We start from the raw sequence: 16342 nt of genomic DNA, 5'->3' as shown, positions 1-16342 counted from the left end.
TTAAGGGACTTTACATTTATATTTTTTAGAATTGTTTAATTGTTTGGGGATTCCACTGCATGTCATTAGGGGATTCCATTCAGAAATGACTGCAATGGAATCCCTCTTTCTCATGATAAGACCTGGCCCACGTGATCCCAAGGACGCTTCCGAACTGCCTGCATGCCTGGGATCCATCGGCCTTTACGCAGGCGTACACCTGGAGGCCCAGGAACCGAACTCTCCGTAGTTGTGGAGCCAGAAGATAAGTTTGGAAATATATCGCAGGTTGGTGGCGTACTCCGGAGGTACTCCTCCGACTGCAAATTCAGGGCCAATATAATTTACATTTCCCACACTATTGACATTCAAACACCCTTCTTGGGAAGCTTCCTGAATCAGACCCATTCAATATTGAATCAGATCATAGTCTTTCTGGAGACATGCGCTTTGGGAACTGCAATAAAGTTGATCAAACATTTCACTTACAGCCCTTGTCCAAGCTGTCTCTGTTTAATTTGAACTCAGGCACCAGATTCAACCAAACTGTGGCACCCAATTTTAAAGATTTTCCATTAAAAGTAAATATTAATACCTCAAAAAACAGTCCTGTTCTTTTACCTCTAACAAACTAGCATAAGCAAAAACCAAACAAATACAATTAACAGGATATGTAGTGCTTCCAATTTTTATTTTTTTGTTGTAAGGACATCTCTGTTCCTTAAACAGGTCTCTGGGGCCTTGTAATTCATGCAGCGCAGAGGCCAGGTGAGCAACATCTCCCAGGTCTCTGCTAGGAGGCACATGACAGTAGCCCAGAGACAACTTTCTCTCCCATCAGGGAAAGAGAGTTGACATACTCCCATAATGAAGTGACTAAAATCAGTAACAATGTCCACTGCATGCCATCATTTATTGATGCTCCAATGAATTGGCTAGGTAGTCCAAACATTTAACTAATGTTTGAATGAGGTGTCAGTTAAATTAAACTTATACACCTCAAACTTCACAGTGGTTGGTACAAACAAGCACACTTTTTCAAAGGTTTGTAATGTAGAGCCATTGAATGATCCATAAACTATAAAGATCAAAAGATCCCTGGTTTGATTCCTGCTCCATGCTGAGTTAGCTGATCTCAGATAGGCCAATAGTTGGGGCGCTGTAATCAGGCCCAGTGACACTGGGCTAGTGAGGACAAACAATATTGAGCTCTGCTGTTATGTCCCCTCAGTCAAATAGTGTATGGACAACATACTTGTGGGCTGTTGCTATCTGTGGAACTGTATTCCAACAAAAATCTATACTTCAAGAGACAAGAGGATGAAAGAGGAGAAAACTGGGGAAGAGGCACTGAAAATTACTTTCATGTAAGTAAGTTAATGAGCACTATTAACGGATCCTTTACATTTGCACTTGCATATTAAATGATCAGTCAAAGGGGCCCTGAAAATATGTTGCCAATATAAAGGTAACTTTAGTTAATGATCAGTAAATAGTCTATTAGTTGTTGTAAAAATGTGTCAATCTATATTTCTTGAATCTTTATTGTTGCAGACATTTCTGCAAAGGAGTGGGGAAGAGAAGAGAGAAAGTGAGTGCATTTACAAAACCTGTAGATTAAAGGTTAGTGTTAGATCTCCACTTATGTAATGAAACTCACCTTCCATGGGTGTGTTTGGGTCTGGCCTGTTAGCGAATACCACATCCACATACTCCAACTGCAAACGCTCAAGGGAAGCCTTCAGTCCTGCCAAAGCAGAATACATACATCTGTTAAAAATAGACTAGCCTGACAATCCAATGAAGCCTTACCCTACTCAGAATTTGATGTGGCTAGCAGAATAAATACTGTGACTAGTGCTTCAGAGGTAAAGAACAAATCCACCATTTTATAAGTTGATTCCCCTGTGGAAGTTGAAGACAGACATGCTACATGACTTACAGAAATGGGTTAAGAGAATAGCATTGCACATTGAATACATTTTCTAGGAAACCGGTCATTGACAGCTTCATCTTCTGTTGGCCAGGTTGAGGCTGAAGAAAAGGTAGCATAATTTATTTAGCATACTACAACACTAAATCCATTTTCTGTGCTTGCACTTCAGATACAAAGTGCTATCTTTCATCCTGCCTACCCTGTCTTCTTCCACTTTTGCCTGGCCAAGAATGTGGCGATTTATGTCTTAAAGAAGATTCCAGATTCTATTCACCACTCTAGATGTCAACAAGGTAGAAATGACTGTCGCTGATGTTATCATAAACATGCTCACATCACATTACCGTCTCATACTTTAATAGAGGCATTAACCGTTCATTAACAATGATTTTTATACTAGTGTAGTTCCCTACCTTCTATAATGTGCTTTCGGGAGAGTCCTCTCTCAGTCTCCGCCCTGCAAGACAAACACAATTGACAAGAATGGCATTATTTAGGGTCAATCTTCAGTAATAAGTCATTGAGCCATTCTGGTTAACCCAGGTAGATCACATTTCCAAATAATAGCAAGTAAGCTACTCCACTGATGTGGCTGAGATCCGGGCCCAGCAGGTGTGAAGGTCGAGATCCAGGCCCAGCGAGAGTCAGCGTCCGATGGCCGTGCCCAGCGGGTGGGTGGCAGTCGAGCCCAGCGGGTGGGCGGTGCAGCATTTAACAGCGGCGGTGCCGTGGCTCAGGAACAGCACAGCATTCAACAGCAGTGGGGCCGTGGCCCAGGAGCGGCGCAGCATGCAACAACGGAGGGGTCGTGGCCCAGCATTTAACAGCGGCGGGGCCGTGACCCAGGAGTGGCGCTGCTTATAACAACAGAGGTGCTGTGATCCAGGAGTGGCGCAGCATTCAACAGCAGTGGGGTCGGGGCCCAGGGGAGGCGCAACAGAGCTTGGTCTCCAGTCGTCTTGGTCAATCCTTGCCATTGTACCAAGACCTAGTTCTGTCAAGCCTGTATGGTGGCTGGTATACAACGGTCACCACACGTTAAAAAAAATCCACGCACAGGCATCTTCCACCCTTTAAGATGTAACTCATTGTAACACCTGTGAGCCCAACTTTTTTTGTATGAAGAGTGTCATCCTCATTACGAGGGACTGCCTAGAAGTAGAAGACCTGTGACCAGAAGCATTTTTCGTCTGGAGCCTCAAAATGTCTGTGTTAACTGAGCCACACATTTCAGGCAAGTCCTATAGTTGTTCCCTAGTCTGTGCTGAGGTAACTGATCTCAGTCAGAAAAGAAGTAGGGGTTGCTACTATGGCCTCATCACCCCTGGAATATGAATGAAGGATAAAACACAGACATGGTTCATGCCTCTGATCACCATCTAGTGCCTCCTGCTGGAAATTGTGCATATGGATGTTGCTGCCGAGAGGTTCAGACTCAGCTGTAATAACGCCAATAATCAAATAATCTGTCAACAGTCATTCCTATTTAGATAACCCTGTAATACATCCTAGCAAATATAACAATGCATTCATAATGTAATGGAACAACTCATTAGGGATGATGATCCCCTACAACAAACAACTACTACTAAGTTTACAGTTATAGAAAGAAAGACTTGCATTTTATTAGCACCTTTCACGACCTCAGGACATTTCAAACTGCTTTACAACCAAAGTACTTTTGAAGTGTAGTTACTATTATAATGTAGGAAATGCGACAGCAAGGTCCCACAAACAGCAATAATCTGTTTTACTGATATTGGTTAAGGGATAAATATCATAGAAACATAAAATTAGGTGCAGGAGTGGCCATTCGGCCCTTCGAGCCTGCACCGCCATTCAATAAGATCATAACTGATCATTCAACCTCAGTGCCCCTTTCCTGCTTTCTCTTCATACCCCTTGATCCCTTTGGCCGTAAGGGCCATAACTAACTCCCTTTTGAATATATCCAATGAACTGGCCTCAACAACTTTCTGCGGTAGAGGGGTCCACAGGTTAACCGTTCTGAGTGAAGAAGTTTCTCCTCATTTTGGTCCTAAATGGCTTACCCCTTATCCTTAGACTGTGTCCCCTGGTTCTGGAACTCCCCAGCAACGGGAACATTCTTCCTGCCTCTAATCTGTCCAATCCCGTCAGAATTTTATATGTTTCTATGAGATCCCCTCTCATTCTTCTAAACTCCAGTGGATACAAGCCCAGTTGATCCAGTATCTCCTCATATGTCAGTCCTGCCATCCCAGGAATCAATTTGGTGAACCTTCGCTGTACTCCCTCAATAGCAAGAATGTCCTTCCTCAGATTAGGAGACCCAAACTGAACACAATAGTCCAGGTGTGGCCTCACTAAGACTCTGTACAACTGCAATAAGACCACCCTGCTCCTATACTCAAATCCTCTAGCAATGAAGTCCAACATACCATTTGCCTCCTTCACCACCTGCTGTACCTGCATGCCAAACTTCAATGACTGATGTACCATGACACCCAGATCTCGTTGCAGCTCCCCTTTTCCTAATCTGTCACCATTCAGATAATATTCTGTCTTCCTGTTTTTGCCACCAAAGTGGATAACCTTACATTTATCCACATTATACTGCATCTGCCATGCACTTACCCTCTCACCTAAACTGTCCAAGTCACCCTGCAGCCTCTTAGCATCCTCCTCACAGCTCACACCGCCACCCAGCTTAGTGTCATCTGCAAACTTGGAGATATTACATTCAATTCCTTTGTCTAAATCACTAATGTATATTGTAAATAGTTGGGGTCCCAGCACTGAACCCTGCGGCACCCCACTAGTCACTGTCTGCCATTCTGAAAAGGACCTGTTTATTCCTACTCTTTGCTTCCTGTCTGCCAACCAGTTCTCCAACCACGTCAATACATTACTCCCAATACCACGTGCTTTAATTTTGCACACTAATCTCTTGTGTGGGACCTTGTCAAAAGCTTTTGAAAGTCCTAATACACCACATCCACTGGTTCTCCCTTGTCCACTCTACTAGTTACATCCTCAAAAAATTCTAGAAGATTTGTCAAGCATGATTTCCCTTTCATAAATCCATGTTGACTTGGACCGATCCTGTCACTGCTTTCCAAATGCGCTGTTATTACAGGGCTGAATTTAAAGTTTTATAGTCCCCTTTTTGCTATCCCCTCCAGGTATGCACATAGGGTGGCAGAAGTTTGGAACTCTCTTCCACAAATGGCAATGGATGCTAGATCAATTGTTAATTTTAAATTGGAGATTGATAGCTTTTTGTTAACCAAAGGTATTAAGGGATATGGGCCAAAGGCGGATATATGGAGCTAGGTCACAGATCAGGAGCGGGAGGATCGAGAGGCTCATTAAAGGGGCCCAAGAGTTGGAGGAGACAGCTGGTGCAGGGACAAAAAGTTAAAAAAAAAAATCAAAATGTGATGTCACAGCCAAGCGGGTAAGTGATTGGCTGGTGGATTAGTATGTTTCTTTTTCCTTTCGATAGGAAACCTTTCGCATTGTTGCCAAATTAAGTTAATTTAAGGGTTAAGTCATGGCAGGAGAGCCCAGACCCGTGTCATGCTCCTCCTGGGCTATGTGGGAAATCTGGAAGTGTCCCTGACTACTATGTGTGCGGGAAGTGTATCCAGCTGCAGCTCCCGTCAGACCGCATTACGGCACTGGAGCTGCGCATGGATTCACTCTGGAGCATCCGCGATGCTGAGGATGTCGTGAATAGCACGTTTTGTGAGTTGGTCACACCGCAGGTAAAGGTTACAAAGGCAGATAGGGAATGGGTGACCATCACGCAGAGCAGGAGTAGGAAGGTAGTGCAGGGATCCCCTGCGGTCATCTCTCTCCAAAACAGATATATCACTTTGGATACTGTTGGGGGAGATGGCTCATCAGGGGAAGGCAGCAGCAGCCAAGTTCATGGCACCATGGGTGGCTCTGCTGCACAGGAGGGCAGGAAAAAGAGTGGGAGAGCTAGTGATAGGGGATTCTATTGTAAGGGGAATAGATAGGCGTTTCCGCCGCCGCAATCGAGACTCCAGGATGGTATGTTGTCTCCCTGGTGCAAGGGTCAAGGATGTCTTGGGAGTGGCTGCAGGGCATTCTGGAGGGGGAGGGTGAACTGCCAGTTGTACCAATGATATAGGTAAAAAACAGGATGAGGTCTTACAAGCTGAATTTAAGGAACTAGGAGTTAAATTAAAAAGTAGGACCCCAAAAGGTAGTAATCTCAGGATTACTACCAGTACCACATGCTAGTCAGAGTAGAAATAGCAGGATAGTAAAGATGAATACGTGGCTTGAGGAATGGTGCAAGAGGGAGGGATTCAAATTTCTGGGACATTGGAACCGGTTCTGGGGGTGGTGGGACCAGTACAAACCGGACAGTCTGCACCTGGGCAGGACCGGAACTGATGTCCTTGGGGGAGTGTTTGCTCGTGCTATTGGGGAGGGTTTAAACTAATATGGCAAGGGGATGGGAATCTATGCAGGGAGACAGAGGGATGTAAAACGGGGGCAGAAACAAAAGGTAGAAAGGAGATAAGGAAAAGTGGAGGGCAGAGAAATCAAAGGCAAAAATCAAAAAGGGCCACATTACAACATAATTCTAAAAGGACCAAGAGTGTTTAAAAAAACAAGCCTTAAGGCTCTGTGTCTCAATGCGAGGAGCATTTGTAATAAGGTGGATGAATTAACTGCGCAGATAGCTGTTAACGAATATAATGTAATTGGGAATACGGAGACATGGCTCCAGGGTGACCAAGGCTGGGAACTCAACATCCAGGGGTATTCAATATTCAGGAAGGATAGACAGAAAGGAAAAGGAGGTGGGGTAGCATTGCTGGTTAAAGAGGAGATTAACGCAATAGTAAGGAAAGACATTAGCTTGGATGATGTGGAATCTGTATGGGTTGAGCTGCGGAACACCAAAGGGCAGAGAACGCTAGTGGGAGTTGTGTACAGACCACCAAACAGTAGTAGCGAGGTTGGGGATGGCATCAAACAGGAAATTAGGAATGCGTGCAATAAAGGTACAGCAGTTATCGCGGGCGAGTTTAATCTACATATAGATTGGGCTAACCAAACTGGTACCAATACTGTGGAGGAGGATTTCTTGGAGTGTATAAGGGATGGTTTTCTAGACCAACATGTCGAGGAACCAACTAGAGAGCTGGCCATCCTAAACTGGGTGTTGTGTAATGAGATAGAATTAATTAGTAATCTTGTGCCCCTTGGGAAGAGTGACCATAATATGGTAGAATTCTTCATCAAGATGGAGAGTGACACAGTAAATTCAGAAACTAGGGTCCTGAACTTTAAGAAAGGTAATTTCAATGGTACGAGATGTGAATTGGCTAGGATAGACTGGTGAATGATACTTAAAGGGTTGATGGTAGTTGGCAATGGCAGACATTTAAAGACCACATGGATCAACTTCAACAAGTGTACATCCCTGTCTGGCGTAAAAATAAAACGGGGAAGGTGGTTCAACCGTGGCTAACAAGGGAAACTAGTGTTAAATCCAAGGAAAAGGTATATAAATTGGCCAAAAAAAGCAGCAAACCAGACGACTGGGAGAAATTTAGAATTCAGTAGGACGACGACAAAGGGTTTAATTAGGAGGGGGAAAATAGAGCATGTGAGTAAGCTTGCAGGGAACATAAAAACTGACTGCAAAAGCTTCTATAGATATGTGAAGCGAAAAAGATTAGTGAAGACAAATGTAAGTCCCTTGCAGTCAGAATCAGGTGAATTTATAATAGGGAACAAAGAAATGGCAGACCAAGTGAACAAATACTTTGGTTCTGTCTTCACTAAGGAAGACACAAATAACCTTCGGAAAATACTAGGGGACCGAGGGTCTAGCGAGAAGGAGGAACTGAAGGAAATCCTTATTAGTCAGGAAATTGTGTTAGGGAAATTGATAGGATTGAAAGCCGATAGTCTGCATCCCAGAGTACTTAAGGAAGTGGTCCTAGAAATAGTGGATGCATTGGTGGTCATTTTCCAACATTCTAAAGACTCTGGATCAATTTCTATGGATTGAAGTGTAGCTAATGTAACCCCAAATTTTAAAAAGGGAGGGAGAGAGAAAACGGAATTATAGACCGGTTAGCCTGACATCAGTAGTGGGGAAAATGTTGGAATCAATTATTCAAGATGTAATAGCAGCGCATTTGGAAAGCAGTGACAGGATCGGTCCAAGTCAGCATGGATTTATGAAAGGGAAATCATGCTTGACAAATCTTCTAGAATTGTTTGAGAATGTAACTAGTAGAGTGGACAAGGGAGAACCAGTGAATGTGGTGTATTAGGACTTTCAAAAGCTTTTGACAAGGTCCCACACAAGAGATTAGTGTGCAAAATTAAAGCACATGGTATTGGGGGTAATGTATTGACGTGGATAGAGAACTGGTTGGCAGACAGGAAGCAAAGAGTAGGAATAAACAGGTTCTTTTCAGAATGGCAGACAGTGACTAGTCGGGCACTGCAAGGTTCAGTGCTGGGACCCCAGCTATTTACAATATACATTAGTGATTTAGACGAAGGAATTGAATGTAATATCTCCAAGTTTGCAGATGACACTTAACTGGGTGGCAGTGAGAGCTGTGAGGAGGATGCTAAGAGGCTGCAGGGTGACTTGGACAGGTTAGGTGAGTGGGCAAATGCATGGCAGATGCAGTATAATGTAGATAAATGTGAGGTTATCCACCTTGGTGGCAAAAACAGGAAGGCAGAATATTATCTGAACGGTGACAGATTAGGAAAAGGGGAGGTGCAACGAGACCTGGGTGTCAAGGTACATCAGTCATTGAAAGTTGGCATGCAGGTACAGCAGGCGGTGAAGGCGGCAAATGGCACGTTGGCCTTCATAGCGAGAGGATTTGAGTATAGGAGCATGGAGGGCCTTGGTGAGGCCACACCTTGAATATTGTTTTGGTCTCCTAATCTGAGGAAGGGCATTCTTGCTATTGAGGGAGTGCAGCGAAGGTTCACCAGACTGATTCCCGGGATGGCAGGACTGACATATGAAGAAAGATTGGATCGATTAGGCTTATATTCACTGGAAATTAGAAGAATGAGAGGGGATCTCATAGAAACATATAAAATTCTGACGGGATTGGACAGGTTAGATGCAGGAAGAATGTTCCCGATGTTGGGGAAGTCCAGAACCAGGGGTCACAATCTAAGGATAAGGAGTAAGCCATTTAGGATTGAGACGAGGAGAAACATCTTCACTCAGAGAATTGTGAACCTGTGGAATTCTCTACCACAGAAAGTTGTTGGGGCCAGTTTGTTAGATATATTCAAAAGGGAGTTAGATGTGGCCCTTACGGCTAAAGGGATTCAAGGGGTATGGAGAGAAAGCAGGAATGGGGTACTGAAGTTGCATGATCACTCATGATCAATCTGAATGGTTGTGCAGGCTCGAAGGGCCGATTGGCCTACTCCTGCACCTATTTTCTATGTTTCAGCCATGAACTCACTAAATGGTGGAACGGGCTTGAAGGGCTGAATGGCATACTCTTATTGCTATGTACATAACTGTATTGTTTCTATTTCTTTGGTTTTCTCTCTGTAGGTGATACAAATTGAAGCTTAATGGCAAATTGGCATCTCTGTAGAGTGCAGAACATTATATTTATACAAGTGCTTTTAAGTAAAAATTATAGAAATGATCATAAAGAAATGTTAACTTGAAATAAGGTGCTTTTACATTTGCTCGGCATTTTCATCCCCGAGACAGAAGATTCAGAGTTAAAGTTCCAGTCTAAGAGTTGAGCTCACAATCTAAGATTTTGTTGCCATGATGGAGGTGCTATCTTTCGGATGAAAGATTTGACCAATGCCCTGTATGAATGTTGAAGATCACGTAGCCAATGTTCCCTTTAATTTTTTGAGGGCCACATGGCCCCTTTGTGGCCCATTCAAAAATCCGCACATGCACAATTTTTGCACTGCGCTGGAGATCCAGAGTACTTAAAAGGGAACATTGTTTTTGCACTATTCGTAGAGGAGCAAGGAGCTCTTCTGGTCAACATTCGTTCATCAACTAAGAAAATAGACTAACTGATCATTCATCTGACTGGGGCTTGTGGTATCTCACTCTGTGAAAAAAGGCTTCCAGTTTGCCTACATAACAATAGTCACTGCACTTCAAAAAAATTAATTGTAGATGAAGCGCTATTACACCCTGAGACTGGCAATAAAGCACTATATAAATACAAGTTCTTTCTTAAACACTTCTGTAGCTCGAGTTATGGAAGATAATATATGTGCGAATTTCTCAAATTTATGTTGCTAAACCTGACCATGTAAATATGGGTTTATGATTCTGATGTCGGGATATCCCTGTGACCAAACTATAGGAGCACTAAGTGCAAGAGAACCTACAAGCACACGGCATGTGGCAATAAAAGTTGGATCGTTTAACTTTCTTGGATGGTAACACTTCAGGTGGAGGAGAACTACAATGTAACTGAACAAGCCAGGACAAGGATGCGGTTAGATCAACTAATATTTCAAATTTATTTATCTACAGGGTAAATGTTATGAATGCGTGATCCCGGTACAAAGCCTCACCTGCCGGGAGTGCTTATCCAGAAATCACAGGCGTGCTTCCCACAATTTCCTGATGTGCCTGCATTCTTAAAATTTACCCTTATATATTTTCCAGGTGGCTTGGGATGCATTGCATTTCATTCTGTGTAGAAGCTTGACCAATAGTTTTCAATCTAAATCAGAGTAACGGATCTGGTGAAAATAGCAGTATGTCAGGCAGAAGGCTTCAAAGAGAAGATGTGAGAATTCCTCAGTAATTGCAGGCATGTTTGAGTCACTATATGTCACAGATGTGTTTTCCATTCAAGCTCACATACTTAACTCCAGAATGACAATAGCAGCTGTAATCTTACATTCAGATTTGGGTTTTTTTCTTTGCTAATCTTCTCCCTTCCCTCCGGAAGGTATGGATTACATGTCAGGGTATGATTCAGCTGTTGCCAGGTACTCTCGAGTACTTTGGACATGTGACCATTATTCATTCGAGAATCTTCATAATGGGCGTCAGTAGATAATTCAACGTGATAATGATCAGGTAAAGGCTTGATTTTATTCCATAATCCAAGGCAATTAGTGTCCCTATTACCACTCCGGCTCAGATTAGCTAACTCAGCAAAGACTAGGAATCAAATCTGGGACCCCCCCAGGTCTGATTGCTCCGCTACTCACCCAACAAGCTTGCCAAGTCATCGGGAGAGCCAGTTCAAAAGTGCATATTCCTATTTTAGCTGCATGGAAGGCACTAAATGAAGGAATGGAGTTTTTCCACAGGGAGGAAGAGATAATTAGAGGCCGAATACAAGGCCGAACGGCTGTGAAGTGCCATAGGGTGTTTTCTATGTTAAAGGCACCATATAACTGTATATGGTTGACTAGCTCGCACCCTTGCATTGGCACTGATGCAAAAGCTCTTGATACTTCCCATCAAACAAGCACCTTCAGTTGAGTAACAAGACATCAATGTATACCTCGATAAAATTATTCTAACAGTTAAACAACCTCAATGGTCAAAACTTAGGAATACAATTTCCCCCCAATTTTCTCTCCTAATTCCTTGACAATTCCACGAGCACAAGTTTGTGTGGAGCATAAACCTTGGTGTAGACCTGTTGGGTCGAAAGGCCTGTTTCTATGCTGAGCAAGTTCCGATTCTTCAAGCCAAGCCCGATCCTGTCCTCACACATGAAAATGTGGAACCTTAGTTGATTTGAGATAAAATCCTAAAGGAATTGACACTGTCATGATTTTTTCCTAGCTCATCAGTGCCAAATTGTAGTACCCTGGTTGAGATCAGCTAAATCAGTATGGACCGAACCTGTACCCTTCTGGCCTGTATTGCTCAGCTATAGACTGCCTTTACCAAGAGAACACTGGGATAGCTTATCAATTACATTTCTTTAACAACTGTTTTAATCATTAAAAAAGTAAATAAATATCTGGTTACATACTTTCCACCCCAGAAGATTTTGGTGGTGATGACGAGACTGGACCGTCTGTGAAGAGAAAAGAGCAGGATGTTGATAAAAGGCTTGGTTAATTTGACTTATGTTTTATGTACAGTACTGCAAGGTTAGCAAAGTAATATTCTTTAATTCATTCTCAAAACACATTAGCAAATGTTTGAGTTTAATTGCGGAAAAATAAATACATTAACCGTCTCCTTTATAGGATGGAGAGTCTGATTGGTGCTGGTCTCAGACAAGTGCTTAATATTCTTGTACCAAACTCCTCTCTGCTGTTTTAGCTCAGGCATTACCCTGCTAAAATAGTGCAGGGGAAGTTGTTACCAGCATGTTAAGTGCTTGTCATAAATAGTGCTGCTCATAATCTTTACCCATAGAAGTCATGTTTCAGTTTTGTGGCCTCCTGCATAAGCGTTACATCTTGACTGAGGAGGTGGTGAGCCATCGTGCTTCCAGCCCTCTGCTAACGTAAACCAGCTACAGGGAGAGATGTACAAGCCCAGAGCAAGGTGATTCACCTTCCTATTTTCTGACTCTACAAGGGAAATGTCTGGTCTGTGACTGGCATTCCCCTGTATGGCTAGGAATCCACCATGTGGAGTATAAGTCACAAAACTACATAGCAGTGCTCAACAAGACCCATTGTTTGAGCAGTGATGTATTGTATCATTTAACAATATTTGTTGAAATACAATATTTCTATGGACAAGCACTCCAAGGTCCCTTTGTTCAATGGAGATGAATAAAGGGACCTTGGAGTGCTTGACAACAGATCCCCGAAAGTAGCAGGCCAGGTGGATAAGGTGGTTAAGAAGGCATACAGAATGCTTGCCTTTATTGGCCGAGGCATAGAATATAAGAGCAGGGAGGTTATGCTTAAATTGTATAATACTTTGGTTAGACCACAGCTGGAGTACTGTGTGCAGTTCTGGTCGCCGTATTATAGGAAGGACGTGATTGCACTCGAGAGGGTGCAGAGGAGATTTACAAGGTGCTGCCTGGAATGGAGAATCTTAGCTATGAGGACAGATTGGATAGGCTGGGTTTGTTCTCATTAGAACAGAGGAGGTTGCGAGGAGACCTCATCGAGGTGTACAAAATATTGAGGGGCCTGGACATAGTGGATAGTAAGGGTCTATTTCCATTGCTGGAGGGATCTATTACGAGGGGGCATAGTTTTAAGGTGGTTGGTGATAGGTTTAGAGGGGATTTGAGGGAGGGCTTCTTTACGCAGAGGGTTGTGGGGATCTGGAATTGCTGCCTGAAAGAGTGGTGGATGCAGAAACCTTCACCATTTTTAAGAGATGGTTGGATGAACACTTAAAGTACAGTAACCTGTAGGGTTACGGACCTAGAGCTGGTAATTGGGATTATACTGGATGACCTTTTGGTGGACGACGCAGATATAATGGTAAGTACTGCAGGGAATAGAATACGGCCAGGGTGATCTCCTAGACTAGTTTTGATTGCCTGGATGGGTCGGAGAGGAATTTTCCCAGATTTTTTCTCCCTAAATTGGCCTGGGTTTTTAATCTGGTGTTTGCCTCTCCCAGGAGATCACATGGCTCCGGTTGGGGTGCAGTGTAGAATGTTTCAGTGTAAGGGATATTGCAGTTGTGTGAGGCGGACTAGTTGGGCTGGGTGCTCTTTGCCTTTCCGTCATTGTTCATAGGTTTATATGTAACCTTTAGGGCTGCTGATCAAAGGCCGTGTGGTCCTTTGTTGGCCAGCGCGGACACGATGGGCCAAAGTGGCCTCCTTCTGCGCTGTAAATTACTGTTTCTATGTTCAAAGTGGTCGGATTGATGCACCAACTTTATAGCTTTCAGGTTCTGAAAGCGTTTGCAATGCAACGTAAGTTTTCCAAACCGCTATTAAAAAGTAGCAATAGAAATATCTGAATGCAAAGCCTGAGTGAAAAGATAACTGAACAACAGCTTAGAAAAGATAACTGAACAACAGCTTAGAAAAGATAACTGAACAGCAGCTTAAAAAAAATACATCATGGAGTGACATTGCTCTGAATAATTCCAGAGTACATAAGTAAATTATCACAGATGTAATGACGATCAAGAGATAACTGGGCAAGATTTCCAAGAGAGAAGGGTTTGAAGCATATGCTGAGAAAGCTGGAAAGTAGAATTGATCTGTCAAAGGGGATAGGCTTGAATTTCTCTTGCTCTTCCCATTCTGCAACTGAATGAGAAAATTTTTGACATGTTCTCTGCAAGATGAGATAAAAGGTTGAAGCCTTTCAAATATAACACATATTCAATAGAACATGATAGATTTCAATCTCAAATATGTTTAGGAACAGATTTTGTATTTCTATGAGGGTCAGTTAACTTTACAATAGTATTGATGATACATTTGTTCTCTGATTACATATAATAAATGGGAGTGTACAGGTACTCCCATGCAGAGGTAACCATTATTCACCTTGGCTCCCCCCTTCTCCAGTTTTCAAATGTCAACTGGGCAAAACAAGATAATTTCTGGCATAAACATTTTATGTTATGTGATATTAGTGTGTGAAGTCTTAACCGTGAAATGGCAATTTCATACAAGTATTCTTAGGCAAATTTTACTGTATTCTCAAAGCTTCAAACAAATAAAAATAAAAATTACCTCCATCCTTTCTTCTTGATGATGTTTCCCAATACAATTTCTGCCCTGGGGAACAAGATAGTGCGGTTAAACACATTTTACAATAACTGTCCAGGTATGGCATATGGCTTATGATCAGGCAACAAGGGGACAAAGCATATTCGATTTAGTATTGAGTAATGAGCCATATTTAGTTAACAGCCTAACTGCGTGAATAGTTATCCAATAGCAATCAGAACATGATTGAGTTCAATGTAGCATTTGAACGGGAGAAATGCGAAACAGCTACTAAGATTCTAGATTTAGGCAAGGGCGACTTCAATGGGATGAAGCAATCTATATTCATGACTTCGATAAAGGGACCGAGTAGCCAAATTTGATGACGATACAAAGATAGGTGGGAAAGCAAGTTGTGAGGAGGATGCAAAGAATCTGCAAAGGGATATAGATAGGTTAAGTGAGTGGGCAAAAAATTGGCAGATGGAGGATAACGTGGGAAAATGTGAGATTATCCACTTTGATAGGAAGAACAGGAAAGCAAAATATTATTTAAATGGAGAGACACTACAGAATGCTGTGGTACAGAGGGATCTGGGTGTCCTTGTACATGAAACACAAAAAGTTAACATGCAGGTACAGCAGGTAATTAATTAGGAAGGCAAATGGAATGTTGGCCTTTATTGCAAGGGGGATGGAGTATAAAAGCAGGGAAGTCTTGCTACAACTGTACAGGGCATTGGCGAGACCACAGCTGGAGTACTGCGTAGTTTTGGTCTCCTTATTTGAGGGGGGATATTCGTCCATTGGAGGCAGTTCAGAGAAGGTTCACCTGGTTGATTCCTGGGATGTGAAGGGGTTGTCCCATGAGGAAAAATTGAGTAGGCTGGGCCTGTATTCATTGAAGTTTAGAAGAACAAGAGGTGATCTTACAACATAAGAACACAAGAAATAGGAACAAAAGTAGGCCATATGGCTCCTTGAGCCTGCTCCGCCATTCAATAAGATCATGGCTGATCTGTTCATGGACTCAGCTCCACTTTCCCGCCCGCTCTCCATAACCCCTTATCGTTTAAGAAACTGTCTATTTCTGTCTTAAATTTATTTAATGTCCCAGCTTCAACAGCTCTCTGAGGCAGCGAATTCCACAGATTTATAACCCTCAGAAGAAATTTCTCCTCATTCTGTTTTAAATGGGCGGCCCCTTATTCTAAGATCATGCTCTCTAGTTCTAGTCTCCCCCATCAGTGGAAACATCCTCTCTGCATCCACCTTATCAAGCCCCCTCAGAATCTTATACGTTTCGATAAGATCACCTCTCATTCTTCTGACTTCCAATGAATAAGAGGCCCAACGTACTCAACGTTTCCTCATAAGTCAACCCCCCTCATCCCCGGAATCAACTTAGTGAACCTTCTCTGAACTGCCTCCAAAGCAAGTATATCCTTTCGTAAATATGTAAACCAAAACTGCACGCAGTATTCCAGGTGTGGCCTCTTCAATACCTTATATAGCTGTAGCAAGACTTCCCCACTTTTATACCCCATCCCCTTTGCAATAAAGGCCAAGATACCATTGGCCTTCCTGAGCACTTGCTGTACCTGCATACTATCCTTTTGTGTTTCTTGCACAAGTACCCCCAGGTCCCGTTGTACTGCGGCACTTTGCAATCTTTCTCCATTTAAATAATAGCTTGCTCTTTGATTTTTTTTCTGCCAAAGTGTGTGACCTCACACTTTCCAACATTATACTCCATCTGCCAAATTTTTGCCCACTCACTTAGCCTATGTCCTTTTGCAGA

At 42.8% G+C, this 16342-nt stretch overlaps 1 protein-coding gene across 6 annotated transcripts in view; it reads right to left on the bottom strand.

Annotated features, from left to right (window-relative positions):
* The window catches only part of kcnab2a (potassium voltage-gated channel subfamily A regulatory beta subunit 2a), a 315007-nt gene that overhangs the window by 34755 nt on the left and 263910 nt on the right, over window positions 1-16342 (bottom strand). For all 6 annotated transcript variants that reach the window (XM_070860410.1, XM_070860412.1, XM_070860411.1 and 3 more), the window contains 4 exons: window positions 14566-14610; window positions 11923-11967; window positions 2329-2372; window positions 1640-1726 (listed from right to left, as the gene is read on the bottom strand). In XM_070860410.1, coding sequence (XP_070716511.1) covers window positions 1640-1726; window positions 2329-2372; window positions 11923-11967; window positions 14566-14610 — 221 coding nt within the window. The remainder of the gene's footprint in view (window positions 1-1639; window positions 1727-2328; window positions 2373-11922; window positions 11968-14565; window positions 14611-16342) is intronic.

This window comes from Pristiophorus japonicus, chromosome 18 (genome assembly GCF_044704955.1).
Source record: "Pristiophorus japonicus isolate sPriJap1 chromosome 18, sPriJap1.hap1, whole genome shotgun sequence".
NCBI classification, from domain to species: Eukaryota; Metazoa; Chordata; class Chondrichthyes; family Pristiophoridae; genus Pristiophorus; species Pristiophorus japonicus.
The sequence above is the reverse complement of the archived record's forward strand: the minus strand, read 5'-3'. Positions and strand labels throughout refer to the sequence as shown.